General features: G+C 38.1%; 1 protein-coding gene across 4 annotated transcripts in view; it reads right to left on the reverse strand.

Annotated features, from left to right (window-relative positions):
- Positions 1–39: 39 nt before the first annotated feature.
- The window catches only part of usp16 (ubiquitin specific peptidase 16), an 85,939-nt gene continuing 68,305 nt past the window's right edge, over positions 40–17,673 (reverse strand). For all 4 annotated transcript variants that reach the window (XM_063050961.1, XM_063050959.1, XM_063050958.1 and 1 more), the window contains 9 exons: positions 14,984–15,065; positions 13,890–13,981; positions 11,839–11,895; positions 10,592–10,768; positions 9,378–10,119; positions 8,400–8,491; positions 5,622–5,708; positions 4,850–5,003; positions 40–4,023 (listed from right to left, as the gene is read on the reverse strand). In XM_063050961.1, coding sequence (XP_062907031.1) covers positions 3,899–4,023; positions 4,850–5,003; positions 5,622–5,708; positions 8,400–8,491; positions 9,378–10,119; positions 10,592–10,768; positions 11,839–11,895; positions 13,890–13,981; positions 14,984–15,065 — 1,608 coding nt within the window. In that variant the 3' untranslated portion in view covers positions 40–3,898. The remainder of the gene's footprint in view (positions 4,024–4,849; positions 5,004–5,621; positions 5,709–8,399; positions 8,492–9,377; positions 10,120–10,591; positions 10,769–11,838; positions 11,896–13,889; positions 13,982–14,983; positions 15,066–17,673) is intronic.

The following is a 17,673-nucleotide window of genomic DNA, read 5'->3' on the forward strand; positions in this document are numbered from 1 at the left end:
ATCTGGGTTAATCTCAATGCCTTTGACCTTGATTCCACTCAGACCCCTAACAATGGAGTAAGATGTAGTACACTCAGGCCCCACATAGTGCTGATTCATTACAATGCAGTTATTCAATTCTTCATTGAATTTTTTTAATTACAAAAAATATTTTCTAAACATCACTAAACTTCAATAGTGGCCATTACAGCAAACAATCAGCCAATGAGAGTGCTTTACATAACTCTTGCTCCCCTGCTAATTTAGTCCTTTATTTTAAAACTCATCATGGCTGGAGAATGGCCTGCAGCTTCCAGTGGGGGTAGTACTGTTCATCTAAGATATCTAGGAAAAGCATTAGCCTGGTTATGAAGCTGCAAGTGATGCAGTGTTTGGAAGCTGGTGAGTGACAGGTTGATGTTGGCGCTTTAAAATTGGCTATATCAACGATCAGAACAATTAATAAAATGCAGACACGATAAAAGCTTATGAAACAACCTCAAAGTTATCATCAACGAAGCTGACTTGTTTGGGGAGCCATTTGCTTGAAAAAAAAGGAAGATAGACTAAATATATTGGTGGATGACCAAACACAATGAAACATGCCCCAAAACTGGCTGATAATAATGGAAAAGGCGCAAGGCTGCAAAGAACCGGTTAACACTATGCTAACTAAAGGTGACTTTTAAGTTAAGCCTTTGATTGTGTATCACTCTGAACCACCATGAGCATTTTAAAATCAAGTCTACCAGTGATTTGGAAATCAAACAAGAATTCGTCGGTGACTATTAGTATTTTCCAAAATAGGTTTGTTACGCTTTTTTTGTCCAGAAGCCTGACCTTGATCCGAAAGCATTGTTAGTGCTTGATGTCCCAGGCCATCCTGAGAATCTTGACAACTCTAGGCCTGCGCTCCTGTAGAAGTGGTTTACCTTCCACCCACCACCACTTCATTCCAAACGATGGATCAAGGCAATATTGAATTTTAAAGCCTACTAGCTTTAAAAAGCACATTCAAGCAACTGTAGAGGAAACAAAATGTCAAGAGAAACAATCCATCAGGCAATTTTGGAAAACTACGAATGTCATGAAAGCTGTAGACAACCGTTTCAGAGCAACCTACACTGAAATAACTTCAAACTGCATGAATGGAATGTAATAGAAGCTATGGCCAGAAGCATTGAATGGCATTCTAGGATTTCAGGCAGAACCAGTCATCCACACTTGGTTAAACTGACCAGTGAAGTGGGATTAGAGAATGTTAATGATGGCAAAGTTGAAGAGTTACTGCATTCTTGTTGTGAGATACTTAATAACGAGGAGCTTTGAGAATCAGCAGAGCTATTCTTCATGAGAGGAAACTTAAAAGGCAGTCAAATCTTGACACCTACTTGAAGAAGCCAAAGTTAGAGGAGGATCAACAGCCTGGTCCCTTCCTCTAAGATGTAACCCACCACCCATTTCCCTGCGCTGCTGCTCCACTGATATACAGGTTAGGCCTATTTGCATGGTTGTTACTTCACAAATTACTGTGTACACATAAAATATCATTATCTTCAGTTTGATTTTTTTTTAAATCGGGCACGTGTCCATTTATGTATTATAATGACCGCATAGTGCTGATTTACATAGAAACAGAAAACTGACAGCACAATACAGGCCCTTCAGCCCATGAAGTTGTGCCGAACATGTCCCTACCTTAGAAATTATTAGGGTTACCCATAGCACTCTGTTTTTCTAAGCTCCATGTACCTATCCAAAAGTCTCTTAAAAGACCCTATCGCATCCACCTTCACCACCATTGCCAGCAGCCCATTCCATGCACTCACCACCCTCTGCATAAAAAACCGACCCGACATCTCCTCTGTACCTACTCCCAAGCACCTTAAACCTGTGCCCTCTTGTGGCAGCCATTTCAGCCCTGGGAAAAGCCTCTGACTATCCACACGATCAATGCCTCTCATCATCTTATACGCCTCTTATCAGGTCACCTCTCATCCTCTGTCACTCCAAGGAGAAAAGGCTGACTTCACTCAACCTATTCTCATAAGGCATGCTCCCCAATCCAGGCAACATCCTTGTAAATCTCCTCTGCATCCTTTCTATGGTTTTCACATCCTTCCTGTAGTGAGGCAACCAGAACTGAGCACAGTACTCCAAGTGGGGGTCTGACCAGGGTCCAAAATAGCTGCAACATTACCTCTCTGCTCCTAAATTCAATTCCATGATTGAAGGCGGCCAATACACTGTATGCCACCTCAACCACAAAGTCAACCTGCGCAGCAGCTTTGAGTGTCCTATGGATTTGTACCCCAAGATCCCTCTGATCCTCCACACTGCCAAGAGTCCTACCATTAATGCTATATTCTGCCATTATAGTTGACCGACCAAAATGAACCACCTCACACTTATCTGGGTTGAACTCCATCTGCCACTTCTCAGCCCAGTTTTGCATCCTATCAATGTCCCGCTGCAACTTCTAACAGCCCTCCACACTATCCACAACATCCCCAACCTTTGTGTCATCAGTAAACTTACTAACCCATCCCTCCACTTCCTCATCCAGGTCATTTATAAAAATCATGAAGAGCAAGGGTCCCAGAACAGATCCCTGAGGCACACCACTCCATGCAGAATATGACCTGTCTACAACCAATCTTTGCCTTCTGTGGGCAAGCTAGTTCTGGATCCACAAAACAATGTCCCTTGGATCCTATGCCTCCTTACTTTCGCAATAAGCCTTGCATGGGGTACCTTATCAAATGCCTTGCTGAAATCTATATACACTACATCTACCACTCTTTCTTCATCCATGTGTTTAGTCACATCCTCAAAAAATTCAATCAGGCTCATAAGGCACAATCTGCCTTTGACAAAGCCATGCTGACTATTCCTAATCATATTATGCCTCTCCAAATGTTCAAAAATCCTGCCTCTCAGGCTCTTCATTAACTTACCAACCACTGAAGTAAGACTCACTGGTCTATAATTTCCTAGGCTATCTCTACTCCCTTTCTTGAATAAGGGAGCAACATCTGCAACCCTCCAATCTGGAACCTCTCCTGTCCCCATTGATGATGCAAATATCATTGCCAGAGGCTCAGCAATCTCCTCAGCAATAGCGCTCCACCTCCAAGGAACATATCCTCAATGTTAAGTAATATGAGTGTATTGTAAAGATGTTGATGTTAAAAAGCTTGAAACAAAGACAGTGGGATATGGACCACTCATGTCAGTTAAGGCTAAGTATTGAATACAATTCAGAGGGGAGGCTTGATTAATTAAGTCTGTGGGTGTGAAGCAATGTTTATGAAAAAAACAATGTACGACAAGAATTAAATTTTATTGATTGCAATTTCCTGAGACAAAGCTTACAACATTGAAATTCAGCACGTCATACATATGAAACAAATCACTTAATAAAGGTATCTCAAAGTTGTTGATCCTCAGTGAATGGAAAAAGCTAACAGATCTGATCAATACCCATCTTCATTTTACATGTAAATGAGTGGAACTGCGAAGCATTCTCCATTAAAATTGAACCTAATTAAAACCTGCATATTCTCCCAACTCATTTTACATGTAAAAGGATACATCAATGAATGTTTCAAAGTTACTCAGATTAAAGGATGCTGAAATTTATTTTGCTATTAAAAGGAATCAATTTTATTCTCCCAAAGTATCACTGCTTACTTTTTTAAAAAAATCAATGTTTAATATGTAGGAAAATACATGGTAATCTTAGTGGTTTAGAAAGACTAATTTACAGATCATACAGATAACATTTTTGGTGCTCGTCACAGTCAATGTTTTCATTTGATAAATGTTGCATAGATTCCATTTTTTCTTCCCTCAGAAACAAAAGTAGACCATTCTGGTACAGATGAAAGTGATCAATAACTCATTTAATCAGCAAAAATTAAAAGATCCTCTCATAGAACAGGAGGTAGGCCTGCGCATTCATTACTTCAGACTCTGGCACTGCTTTCACATGGGTGTCACTTACGTGGAACCACCTTCCCCTTGGTGCCTCTGCATTGATAACTATTTAAAAAACAAGTTAGTAAAATATTAATACTAATTGCATAATACTACAGTATTTATTATTGCTGTCCACAGCTCCAGATACCTGGGTTTGATCCTGACCTAAAATCTGTCTAGGTGGAGTTTATATTTTCTTCCTGTAACTGAATGGGTTTTTAAGAGGACCCTGTGTTTTCTTTCCACATAAAGGCATGTTCCTAAATTATGAATGGCAAAGTAATCTAAGGACACGAGAGAAATTGTACAAGGAACCATAAGGGGAATGGAACTGGTTAACACAAGGTAGACAGACTGAATGGCCTGTATTGTGATGCAAGTTCTAAATTACTCAGTTGAATTATGTGTTCTCACCCCAGCACCAAAGTCATGTTAGTTGCAAATAGGATTTATCATGGAGCAAAAAATGAGTAACTGGGGAAACTGCTGGTCAGGCAGCGTCTGTAGAGGGCAACAGTTAACAGTTACAAGATACAGGGGAGGCTAAATTCAAAACAGAGGAACAGCATCTCAGTATGTCTGGGTAGTTTAAGAATTGAAAGCATAAACATCAAGTTCTCCACTTTCAGATAAGCATTTGCCACTTGTAAGTAGTCTCAATTCCAAAATTTCCTCAAAGAGCTTGTAAAGTCAAATGACAATGGATTAATTCCAAGCTTATGAAAATATATACTAATTGTTTCCATACATTAATACACAATCATGCATAAATTTCAAATGATAATAAGCATATGTTACTTTGGTAAGTAATAGCCCTTCTACACTTACTTTATTAACCCAATTTTAATCATTGCTCTATTACCATGGATTTGGAGGTAACATCACTTACTTGGCGCTTTATGTCGACTGAGCGCATATTCAGAAAGGTGTTTTCTGGGAGCTCGCACCTTGACATAAGCCGTATAATGCCCAGATCTCATTGTGCCACTGTGTTCCACAACTCCATAGAGACTGTATGATATATTTGTATAGCCTTCAACATTCTGTAATGAAATAGTTAACTCAAGTGTTAATGTGCAACAATTGCTAACGTCTGCACTACAACTATCAGCCTTATTGCTAGGAATTACTAAACAGGTATGCAGTTTTAATCATGACTAACAGAATATTGAGAATTTATATGTAATGAGTTAAGGACTAGCTATCAATCAAGCTAAGTCTATGGTATCACAGTAGGCAGTTTAGAAGGGAGAAAATTTGTTACTGGAAATTGTGGGGAGCCAAGAAAGCTTTCAAAACAAAAAAAATGGTCTATGATAAATAGCAACTTTAAGTTAGCCTCATTTGAAATTTCAATAATTCTAAATCTGTCACCCCTCGAAGCTGAAAATTATTTTTTAATACTTAAATTCTCTTGTATTGAAACTAGTGATTTATATTAAAAATAAACAGAACATCACTAATATGACAATGCAAAAGTACCATATGATATTAATGTTCTCAGCCTTGGCATCAGTTACCTTTAGGAAAAGTGGAGAAAAACTGATCAAGTATAAAAGGTTCTGATTTGGATTAATAAAACTTGTGACATCAGTGCTGTTGAATGATTGGTGAAAGCGTGAACACCAGTTGAGTGTTCAATTTTTTTTTGTTTAACATACCTTGCAGCTCACTGCACAGAATGGAGTAAGGTCAAGAACTTGTGGAAAATGGATATGCTTGTTTATTTTACGAAGATTGAACCCCAGCTGAAAAACAAGAATGGTTGCAGACCTCAGTTATTAAAAGCATATTGGTTTGTCAGTGATTGGTTAAGCAACAATCTACATTAAGCCCCAGGAGGGTTGAAAGAAGGCATAGGTTGCTCTGGTAGACAAGGTTATGGAGAATCTATGCAAATGTTAAGAGCAAAGGATAGCAAGGGACAAAATTGGTTCACTTGAAGATCAGCACGGTTACTTATGCATGGAGCTGAAAGAGATGGGGAAGATCTTAAATGGATTTGTTGCATTTGTATTTACTCAGAAGATGGACAGTCTATAGAAGTGAGGCAAAACAGTAAGGTCATTGACCGTATCCAGATTACAGAAGAGGAGGTGCTTGATGTCTAGAGGCAAATTAGGGCGGATAAGTCCTCAGAACCTGATACGGTGTGCCCTCGCATCTTGCAGGAGGCTACTGTAGAGATTGCAGGGGCCCTGGCAGAGGTATTTGAAACATCCTTAGCTGTGGGTGAAATGTTCAAGGACTAGAGGAAAGCTAATGTTCTGTTGTTCAAAAAGGCTCCAAGAATAAACAGGTAAATTATAGGGTGATGAGCCTGATTTCAGTAGTAGGTAAAGTATTCAAAAGTATTCCAGGAACAGAATAAATAAGATTTGGATATATAGGGCCTGATTAGAGATAGTCAACATATCTTTGTGTGTGTTGGGTCATATCTAACCACTGAGGTTACCAAGAAAGTCTATGAAGGAAGGGCAAGGCATGTTGTGTATATGGAGTTTAAGAACGCCTTTGAGCAAACTCTGTATGGGAGTCTGGATTCAACATTAGCTTAAGCAGGAGAAGCCAGAGAGTGGTAGTAGATGGTTGCCTCTCTGACCAGAGGCCTGTGACTACTGATATGCCAGAGGGATCAGTGCTGGGTCAGTTGTCATTTGTTAACTATATTAATGATTTGGATGACTGGGTAGACTGGATCAGCAAATTTGATTATTGGTGTAGTGGACAGCAAGGAAAGGTATCAAAGCTGGCAGTGGGATCTGAACCAGCATAACTTACACAGTGAACTGTAGGGTACTGAGGAGTGAAGTAGAACGGGGGATCTAGGAATACAGGTACATAATTCCTTGAAAGTGACATCAGAGGTAGATCAGCAGAAAAACAGTTTGGCATAGGCTAGATTTGCTAAAGAGCTTATTTCTGTACTGTACTGCTCTATGGCTAAGTTATTCAATATCTAGGTGAGGTGTGAAAAATTCTATCAGGCAATTGCATCTAAAAAGGTTTGTTCAAAACTGGTTAAAACATAAAACACTTGCATTTACACAGCATCTTTTATACCCTTAAGTCTCTAATTTCTGGACTGTTAGGCAATACTATTAACATGGGAGTCACTAATGTCACAAATGCAAATTAATTGTAGGAAAATTCAGGATTGTGGATGAATCGGTTCCACTCCATTTGGAGGTGGCTAATGCAGGAACTGCAACTCTTCCACAGATCTCATCACAAGGTGCAACTCAGACTAAGTATCTGATTCTAAATAATGTGGTGCTATAATGTAGCTGTGGAAGCAAGCCTTCATTGGTTCCCTTACCTTCCCAGGAACTTGGGAGGATTTTATGAAGGCAATGCTGATGTTTTTTTAAATTGTTCTGAAGTCCCTTTTGTAGGGAGATCAGGTGCAAAGAGCATGCAGGAGGGCAGGGATTACTGCTGTCAAGCCAAGGCTGCATTTAAGCGTTTTCATTACTGATGTCTGCCTTCACGAGGGCATGACTCCCGAGGTATGGGAAATGGCCTACATTTTCACTATAAACATTTATTGTTTGAATGCAGTGAGGTGCAGGTTTGCAGATGTTTAGTGCAAGGACCATTCAGTTGTATACCTTAGTGAACTAGTTGGTGAGGTTTCAGAGTTCTCTCTCTGAATGTGTGCAAACTGAACTGTTGTCCTTATACTGCAGTTCAACCACTGAGATTTGACTGACCTTAGCTCTGATGATGCAGACTGCAGATTATACAATTTCCTGTTAATTTTGAAGATTCGCTCTATTTGCAAAGCAGATATGTTGGAGCTGAAAGTATCACATGTTGGGATAGGACAAAATGTTGACGTTGGTCTTCACTAGATTGGTTTGGATGTAGACTTGTTAGTTCGTATTGCAGTTTGCCTGCCATATGCAGCAAACACAAGTTAAGAGAGGAATTTCTGTAGTCAGCCTAATTTGAGGTGGTTTCATAGTTCCAGGTTGATAAAATCAAAGGTTTTGGGAAGAATGAAGGTAGTCATGTGAAATGGTTGGACTATTGTTTGCACTTCTCATGATCTTGTTACCCCACAAAAATATTGTCCAATCTGCCTGGAGATGGTTGGAAGCCATGCTATGATATAATGAGCAGCTCCTTGGCCATGGGGAGAAAGTGGGCGATGGTCTTTCCTGCGGCAGACAGCAGGGAGATTTCCCTGCGATTATCACAGTTCCACTTCTCACCTTTCTTAAAGATGGTCACAATTACAGCATCGAGGTCAGTACTTCCCAGATGTGGACAATGATATCCCGTGAAAATGTACACAAAACAAGATCCCAGTGGTCAGAAGGTATTTTCTAAAATAATTTTTCACTGTTGTAATAGACATTATCCACAAGTCACTTGACTTTTAAATAAAATACAATGATGAAACACAGAAACAGGAATACCCCAAAAAAAATTACCTGATGAAACCTTTTCAAATGAAGTATAAGAATTGGGGGAAATGACGAAATAAGTATTTGTTTCTTGGCATTCCTGTACACACACTTGTCATCTGCCAACATGTTTTGAAAAAAAATAGAAACAAGATTCAATATGCATTGCTACATTCCAATGCAAAGCAAGCAGTCTGCTAATGGATGACTACTTCAACATACAACAAGAGTTTTCTGTCGATAGTGAAGCAAAAGATCAAAATACATCATCACAAAACTCAATTAGCCCCAATCTGGGTAAATAGTGTGCAAAAATATTATGACCTTTTGATTTAGCAACAGAAGCATTTTTACTAACTTGCACTTGGAATTGTAAGTTTGCATATACGATTTAATAACCATGCTGTTCAAGAAGTCCTGTTAAGTGTAGGCTTTTGTGTTTCTACTGACAGAAAGTAAATCACATCCACTATCCAAGCTTTTTGTTAAAACCCCATACTGACTATTCTAATGTCACCAGACTCAGCTTCCAACACCATGACCTCTTCTCCCCTATACGCAACTCTTTACACACCCATTCAAACTAATTTATACCGAATCACTGTTCACCAATACAGTACCCACAATCTGGATCCAATCCAAGTTAAGCTCATCCAACTCAACCCTCCAGGAAATTCTCCGTTCTTTTCCTCACCACTTTGATCTCCAACACATTCTATACTCCTGTCACTGGCAGGTATACCTTCAGCCATGTCTTGACACTGCTTAAAAACTTCCTTTTGACTAAGCACTTGGACACCTATTGCAAATACATCATCGTTTCTCCTGTAAGCATTATTGCTGCACCCAACTTTAAAGACTTGATACAACTAAGAATTAAATTTGAGTTCTGGAATTAGCCGAAGTGATGCAATGCTAACTAATATCATACTTTTCAACAAGTTAACACCAGATACATGATAGACAACTGTAATGAAAGGCACAGATTTGAAATTGCTTTACTACCATTTGCCTTGCTCTTTATTCCACTTTTGTACTGTCTTCGGGTACATTCTTCACAAAGTAGTTTATTTGCTCCAGTGAGATTTTCTATCTGAGTGAACTGCTGTAAACAAGCCTCAACAGAGCAGTCTTTTCCACTGAGCAGCTTTCTGTTTGTAGGTGTGCAAAATGCTTTCTCCTGATCCAAGAACAATGTCCGACCATTTTTAATGGAAGAGAGTTGATCATTTGGAGTTCCAGAATCACTCTCACACTCCACTTGATTTGAAGTTATTTCATCATGATTTGTCGCGGACTCATCGAGATTCAGTTTATTCATATTATTGATAACCGTTTCTTCATCTTCACTGGATGCACTAACTAGGTCCTCTGAAATTCTGTTTGACTCTAATGTATCTGAAGTGTCAGAGTCCTTGGAATTATGGGAATCAGAGTACCTTTCTTTTTGTTCAGTTTCAGCAGATTTGCTGTCCTCTTCAACATCTAGATTTTCTTGGCTCACTTCTTGACCATTAACTGCCATAGTTTCTTTTGCTGTGGTCCCAAGACAATGGTCAGTTGATAAGCTGTTACATTTATCTGGTTCTGCAGAGGCCTCTGCTTCAATGCCATTTGAGTCTAGGTCCTCACTGCCTTCTGCAGAGGCATCATGTTTTCCTCTCTGATCTTCATCCAAAGAACATTTGACAGCGGAATCCTCTAAACTAAGTGTTTTCGCTTGGGATTTCTGCTGTCGGCGATGGTGCTAAAACAAAGCAAAACATAACATTTGCAGATATATTATAATGCAATTAACAAAAGAGCACATAGTAATCAAGAGGAAGGATGGAATCAACAGACAGGGAATTGAGCATATGACAATGACCGAAGGAAATATCTTAGACCATTTCTTTAATTAGATAAATTTTAAGACTATAGGTTGGTCAGGCACTGTGATGAGTTAAAGCCAAGATGAAAAAACTGAGCTAGATGTAAACATGGACGTGGGAACCAGCTTTGTTTTTGTATGGAGCTACTGAACGTCAGCATGTAGACAAGAAACTGAAATAGGCCATAGAGTAAAAATTGGGAGGAGTGGAGGTGTTCAGTAGAGAGTGCCACTGGAATTAGCTTGGATTGTTACGCAGAAACCCAGAACAGACTGAGGCACCAAATGAACTCTAAACTTCTACGACACAAAGTGACAAATAGTTTGATTACAGAAGAGGGATCTTTACTTTGGCTTGCTTTTTAGCTTGTTTCTTTGCCTTCTTCTGTTCATATTTGCTTGGGACAGTTGAAATTTCATTTCTGTCCTTAGAGATAAAATTTCCATTACAATGACCAAGATTTTCATCTTCATCATTCTCAGTAGTGTTTCTTCCACCCTTTCTCTGGGATTTCTTCTTGTCACCCTGCAACAGAGCACCACAATTAAGTGTACTAATTAATTGTGCATTCACTGCTCTGCAGATGGAGGTCAAACAAACATGGGAAACAAACAAATAACCATTAAACAATACCAAACACTTGTAAGTTTTGCACAACTTTGCTATAAGAGATTTAATGACTCAGCCTCATACAATGATACCTTACAAGGACAAAAATATTAGTACCAAATATTTCAAAATAATCATAATAATTACTAACTCCTTCCCAGTGCCAAAATCTTTAGATTCCTTCAGATAAAGTTGTAAACTGGCAGTAAAAATATTCAATATTCTGATTGGCAATGACCTAATGTGAATGATGGAGTTGACTGGGTCAAGCGAACACACTTGAAGTGCGTAATAGAATCTGGAAATGGAATTTTAAAAATATAAGGTGTTAGACCATTCATTAGCAATGCCAAGAAGTTTTTTCTTCATCCAGTACACGAAAGAAAACAGGTGCAGGTTGTTTTTGTTAAGGAAGTCATATAGAACCAAGATCAGAAACTGATTATAATGCAAATAAACTAATTTGAATGAATGGCTCAAGAGAGATTTAAGTAGCCACTCTTGTTCTCATTTACTGTAGACATTTCCACAGCCAAGTCCAATGATTGTCATGCCCACTTGAACAAGTTATTATACAAATGAATAATTGTCCAACTGAAGAAAATGATACACACAAAAGAACATTTACACAGACAGTTCAGAGAGACAATTAGGGTATCTGTCCACTGACTATCTGACCATGGCTTTTAGTTTGAGGGAAAATAAGCTCAAACTCTCAGTGTTTGTTATCCACCAACCTATGGTGAAAATTAAGATACAAATGAAACAAAAAGTGAGGCCAATCTCACCCTATCCTCTACTACATCGTCTCTAATTATGTCATTAAAAGACATTGATAAGAAAATAAATAGCAATTATCTTTAAAATTCAGAACAAAGTAAATCAAGCAATAATGCCCACGTATAAGTAAGATATGCCTCTAATTATTAAACTTATACACATTTCCCTCACAATCAAATCAAATTTTAAAAAAGGCAATATTTTACCTGATCATCCAAAACAGGTAGTGACAAGTCTAAAAAGGTTTCTTTCACTAATGTAACCTGTGGGGTAAGTCACAAAATATTCATATTTTAAGTAATTTATTATTGATGTAAGTAAAATATTTTTACCTCTTCAACTGTTGCAATGACATTCCTTGAACAGTTGCAGTTTCTGTACATACTACTATAATTTGCACATTGTACATTCAGACAGAGATGTAACATAAGGATTTTCACTCCACATGTATGTGAAGAATATAAGAAATAAAAGCAATTCAATTCAGCTTCTGACTGTTCTTTTATTCCTAATACAATGCAAGGGTGTTTAATCACGGGGAAGACACAGCTAAACCAACGATGCTCTTCACCCATCTATACAATGCACTCGTAACAGAGGCCACTGCAGCAAAATCAGAGGCCAAAGATTTTTCTCATCTGAAACAGCAGGACATTTAGTAACAGAGTATAGAACATTACATCATAGTGCAGACTCTTCAACCTATGATGTTGTGCTGACTTTTTAAACTTACTCCAAGATCAATCTAACCATTTTCTCCCACAGCACCCTCCATTTCATTTTCATTCATGTGCCAATATAAAAGTTTCTTAAATGTCCCTAATGTATCTACCTCTACCACCACCTCTGGCAGTTTGTTCCATGCACTTACCACTGTATTCAAAAATCCAACCTCTAAAATTTCCCCTATACTTTTCTCCAGTCAGCTTAAAATCATGCCCTCTCATATGTTATTTCTGCCCTGTGGAAGAGGAGCGAGCTGTCCTCTCTATCTATGCCTCTTTAAACCTTGTACACCTCTATCAAGTCACCTCTCATCTTCCTTCACTCCAAAGAGAAAAGCCTAGCTCACTCAACCTTTCTTTATAAAACATACTCTCTAATCCAGGCAGCATCCTGCTAAATCTTCTCTGTATCGTCTAAAGCTTCTACATCCTTGCTATTGTGAAGTGACCACAGAAGGGAAGCCATTACTCCAAGTGTGATCTAACCATTTTAATAGAGCTGCAACATTACCTCAGTCCCCTGACTAATAAAGGTCACCAATGTACCATAAGCCTTCTTAATCACCCCATCAATTGGACATGGATCTATTCCTCCACACTGCTAAAGAATCATGTCATTAACCTCGTACTAACTAGCTCAAACTCTTAAGTAATTTGTATATAATACTACCAATTTCTTTGATTTTAATTAATCATAATAATTACATCTTGGTACACAAAACATTTTGTATGTGCATATCCTCAAGAACACTTAACCCCATATCTTTAAAAACAGTACACATTCTCAATTGTTCTTCAAAACAAAGCATCTTGGGTTTCAGAAATGGGATTATAAATAGTTTCATTTTATAAAAGCCCCATGGAGAATACTGATATGGTGGCATTAAGTATATCAAACTTTTTTTTTACTTAATAAAAAAATAGTGATGTTATGGGCACACCCTATATACCGTCTAAACCAAAGGACCTTGTAGTATTACTTCTAATAAAATAATGTCACACGAGGACAAAAATGTTCATTACTGTTAAATTACCAGTTACATGCTCGATGCAGATCACAACCTCTGTTAATTTGTTATTCAGTTTACATACTGCAGTAGTTTTGCAAGATCTATCATCAAGACTAGACAAGCATTGGTTTAAAATTTCTCGCTCTGTTTAACAGGGACTTGGTCACTGCATGACTAGTACTGCTGCAACTCCCACAAAGAATGCAAGTTTAGAGAAAAAGAAACCCATTCAAATTCTAGGGATCCACGAGGGAAGTCAGGATATGACCCTGTTGCAACAGTCCCAATATCTCATAACTTGCTCAGTATCAAGGCTCAATGCAGATGGTACTGTGGATACAAGGCACTATCAAGTTGCTTCTCATTACGTGATCACCTTCAGGAGGGAAGGAAAAAAAAAATCAGCCATGCAAACTTATGGCAAACAAAAATTATGAAGGACATCAATGTACAGAAAGCATGTTTTTAAGTTCACACAATATCTGTAAAAGTTTATCTTATCTATCATGTAATCAACCTTACCACTTTACACTCCTCACACATGATTGTATTTGTCAAAGTCCCACCAAAAACCTGGTCAACAAAATTCAGCATGGAAGCCTCATTTTCATATACTGAAAAGGGGAAAAATGATTTTTTATATGAGAAAGCATGAATTATTACCTTATGACTAACATTATTATAGAGTTTCCTTCTTACTCAGTTTTACAAAAAATGTCTTTGACACAATGACGCTCTGAATTATAAACATAACATGCAAAGCTAGTACAACATGTTATTTGTCGTTACAGTGCTAAACCAGAGAGATTAAAGGATATCAAATGGTACTGGCTATGATTACCAAATATTCAGATACAACAGTCCTTTATAAGTTCCTGATAGTTTTTGCATATTTGCTTAAATTTGAACAAATGGCTGCTTCTGGGTACTGCAGCAAGTCACAAGCAGGAAATGTACTCCTTTAAAAGGGTTACTATAATACTTTTGCTTTTAGGTCTTCAAATCTGTGCATCCAATTAGATTCATTTAATGCCTCAGTATCCATTCTTCTTGTGTGGAACAAAACGGAGTCATAATCTACTACATCAAGTTCAGCCCATCTTTGCTCCTAATCGGAGTCATACAGGCCTTTTGGCACACCAAATCCATGCCAACTATCTAGCATCCATTTATACTAATCCCATTTCATTTCCACCAAATTCTTATCAACTTTCTTCAAATTTACCAACCAATATCTGTGGAACTTATACTTAGTGGTTAATTAACCCATATATCTTTGGGATGTGAGCAGAAACTGCAATACTTGGGGAAACTATGCGATAACAGAGAGCACATGCATACTATGTGGACAGCTTCCAACATCAGGATTGAACACAGGTCACTAGCACTATGAGGCAGCCACTTTACTCTGATGACATCTGAAACACAGGTTGATTCACCTCCTCCTCCACTTCCCATCATTGGGCATTAAGGCAAACACAGCATCTCTACCACAAATTCAAACACATCAGTAATCCTTTGATTTATGTAGTTCAATGGCACATCAGCCAGCACATGTAGACAATGAGCCACTAGGAAAGTTCCAATAATAGTTACATGTAATAATATGGTATTACCTTTCCTGATTTTCCTGGATTCTTCATCTTCCCTCTTCTCTGAAGGATAATTTAAGGCTTTTAAAATGGCAGCACCAAATCGCTGAGATACGAAATGAAATTAAAAGATAATTTCAAAAAATAATTTCTTTAGCACTAGAATATAAATATGGTGGCTTCAATTATACAAGCAAAAATAAAAAGCAAGCAATTCCATCCAATGCTCCAATCTCCTTAATCTCAACTATTTAACAACCTCCATACAGATACAAAAATCTGGATTATACTTGCAAAACACGGAACTCTAAATTCCACAATGTACTTACTGCTTAGTTGCACTTAATAAATAAAATACAAGGCGATGAATAAAGAATGAATGCCAATAACTAAATTCTATGTGGCAAAACTTCAAAGCATTTCACATTTATTTAATTCTAAAATATCAATCGAGTCAGCTAAAATCTTAGTTTACATTTTTTCTAATCCATCAAGCGCTCTGTAAAAACAACAAAGCTTGATTAATGACCCACATAAATATAACTGTTTTCACTGTCAAATCTAAGAATAAAAGAAACTGAGTATTCATTTCAACAAGATCATTAATAAATCAATAATCTGGGTTTGCTGCCAGAATCGAAGGGGAGAAATATTATTTTCAACTCAGCTTCTTTACCATGGAAAGCTTCTGACTTTGGGCAACAAGATTTATTGAAGCCTATTGTGAAAGCAGGTGAATGCAGCAATACAACCACAGTCAGTATTTGGATTTAAATTCTAGGTTACTCAACAGATTACAGCTGCAGCTAAGAACAAGCTTAGAACAAAAGAAAAAGCGAAAAGTACAAGATAGCTAGGATCAAGCATTTTGCTTTACAGTTGCAGATCATTGACAGTGGGGGAGTTTTATAATGTTGTTACTTCAAGTTAAGGGTACTCTCCTCGAAGTCTACGGAACAGTGCTGTTAGTTTTAATAAAGCACCGCTGGACTAAAAGTTATATTTCTACATCATACTTTTCCTGAATTAGTGACATTCTTAGTTAAAGTTAAATCAATGCTTATCTGCATTATTCATAATACCCTCCACTCTGTTACTCGATCTTGTTTATTGAAATTTATATCTTTTGCCTCAATATCAGATGTCTTCACCGAACATCAGACCATCCTTAAATGCCTATAATTGATGTGTATTCAGTTAAGTGAATGCATTTTGAATTATCTAAATCAATTTTAACTAAATAAGATCTGACCATCCACAAATGAAAGTGGAAAGTTCATATTAAATTTACTTAGGTGGACGATGACAAAAAGGTTTAATCTTTGTAAACAACCTTGCCGTGATCTACAAATTCAATTTCATCCACAATTAAATTGGTGCACTCAATCATGGACTAACTTCAATGACCTCAGCATCGGAAGCTATGCAACATGTACATTTTTAGAAAGTTTTTCTTTAAATTACAGCCACATATCAGTTTTAATGTTGCCAGATCCCAGATTTATCTTTCATGAACTACACCAGCGTACTCCGTAACAGGGGTTCGCAAACTTGGATCCATTGACCCCTTAGTTAATGGTAGGGGTCCATGGCATAAAGAAGGTTGGGAACTCCTACTCTATAGTGTGCTTGTATGTTGCAAGTAATTATACAGATTTCCGAAGGTATTGAAATGAAATGATTCTGATATTGAGACAGTAAAGCAAATGAATTCCTTTTTCTGAAATCACAGCCCACAAAATTTACAAAAGTGTATGTACATGGAAGTGGATTGCCTGCAATACAAAGGTGGGATTGGTAGAGCTTAGAAACTGCACAAAACCAGATCTGCACGTTGGACTGCTCCAAGGGAACTCGTAAATTAAGTCTATATACATATACAACTCTGCTTATAAAATAGTTACTTTGTGAAACTACAGGAAATCGTGTTTGATATTTGAGAACGGATGCATCAGGGAGGAAGAGAGTTACCTGGATACTGTTTCAGGAGACAGTCACACCCATTATATTAACTACTTCAAATTCGGTCTATGGCTGGGGACAAGAAGGCGCAACTGCGAGTGAGGCAGGTAGGAAGATTCGATAGTTAGTGCTGGAGGAACCTCAGCCCAACATGCCTGAGTTTGCTGCTCCCTGTGAGGATGAGCATGGGGGTTACAGGAAGGATGAGAAACTGAACCATGGCACCATGGATCAGTGAGCCATTCAAGGGGGTGGGGGAAAGAGAAGAGAAATGTAGTTATAGTTAGGGATAGTATAGTCAGTAGAATAGACACAATTCTCTGTTGTAAGAATAGAGAGTCCCAAGGGCTGTGCTGTCCGCATGGTGCCAGAGACTGGAACATCTTGTCAGATCTGCACAGGAATTCAGAGAGGGAGGAGAAAGAATCATTGTTGGAGTCCATGTGGGTACCAACCATAAAGGAAGAAAATAGGATCTGCTGAGGAAATCTGAGCTGCGAGGGACTAAATTACAACATAGAACCAAAAAGGTAGTCATCACTGGATAGTTGCAGGCTCCATGTGCAAATTGGCAAAGGGTTAATGAGATCCGAAAGTTAAATGCATGGCTCAAAGACTAGTGTGAAAGGAGTTGATCTGAATTTGTGGACATTGGTATCAGCATTGGGGAAGGAGGGAACTGCTACAATGGGACAGACTCCACTTGAACCATGATGGAACCAAGATTCCGGTGAATCGCATAACTAGGGCTG

This window comes from Mobula hypostoma, chromosome 6, assembly GCF_963921235.1.
Source record: "Mobula hypostoma chromosome 6, sMobHyp1.1, whole genome shotgun sequence".
Classification (NCBI taxonomy): Eukaryota; Metazoa; Chordata; class Chondrichthyes; order Myliobatiformes; family Myliobatidae; genus Mobula; species Mobula hypostoma.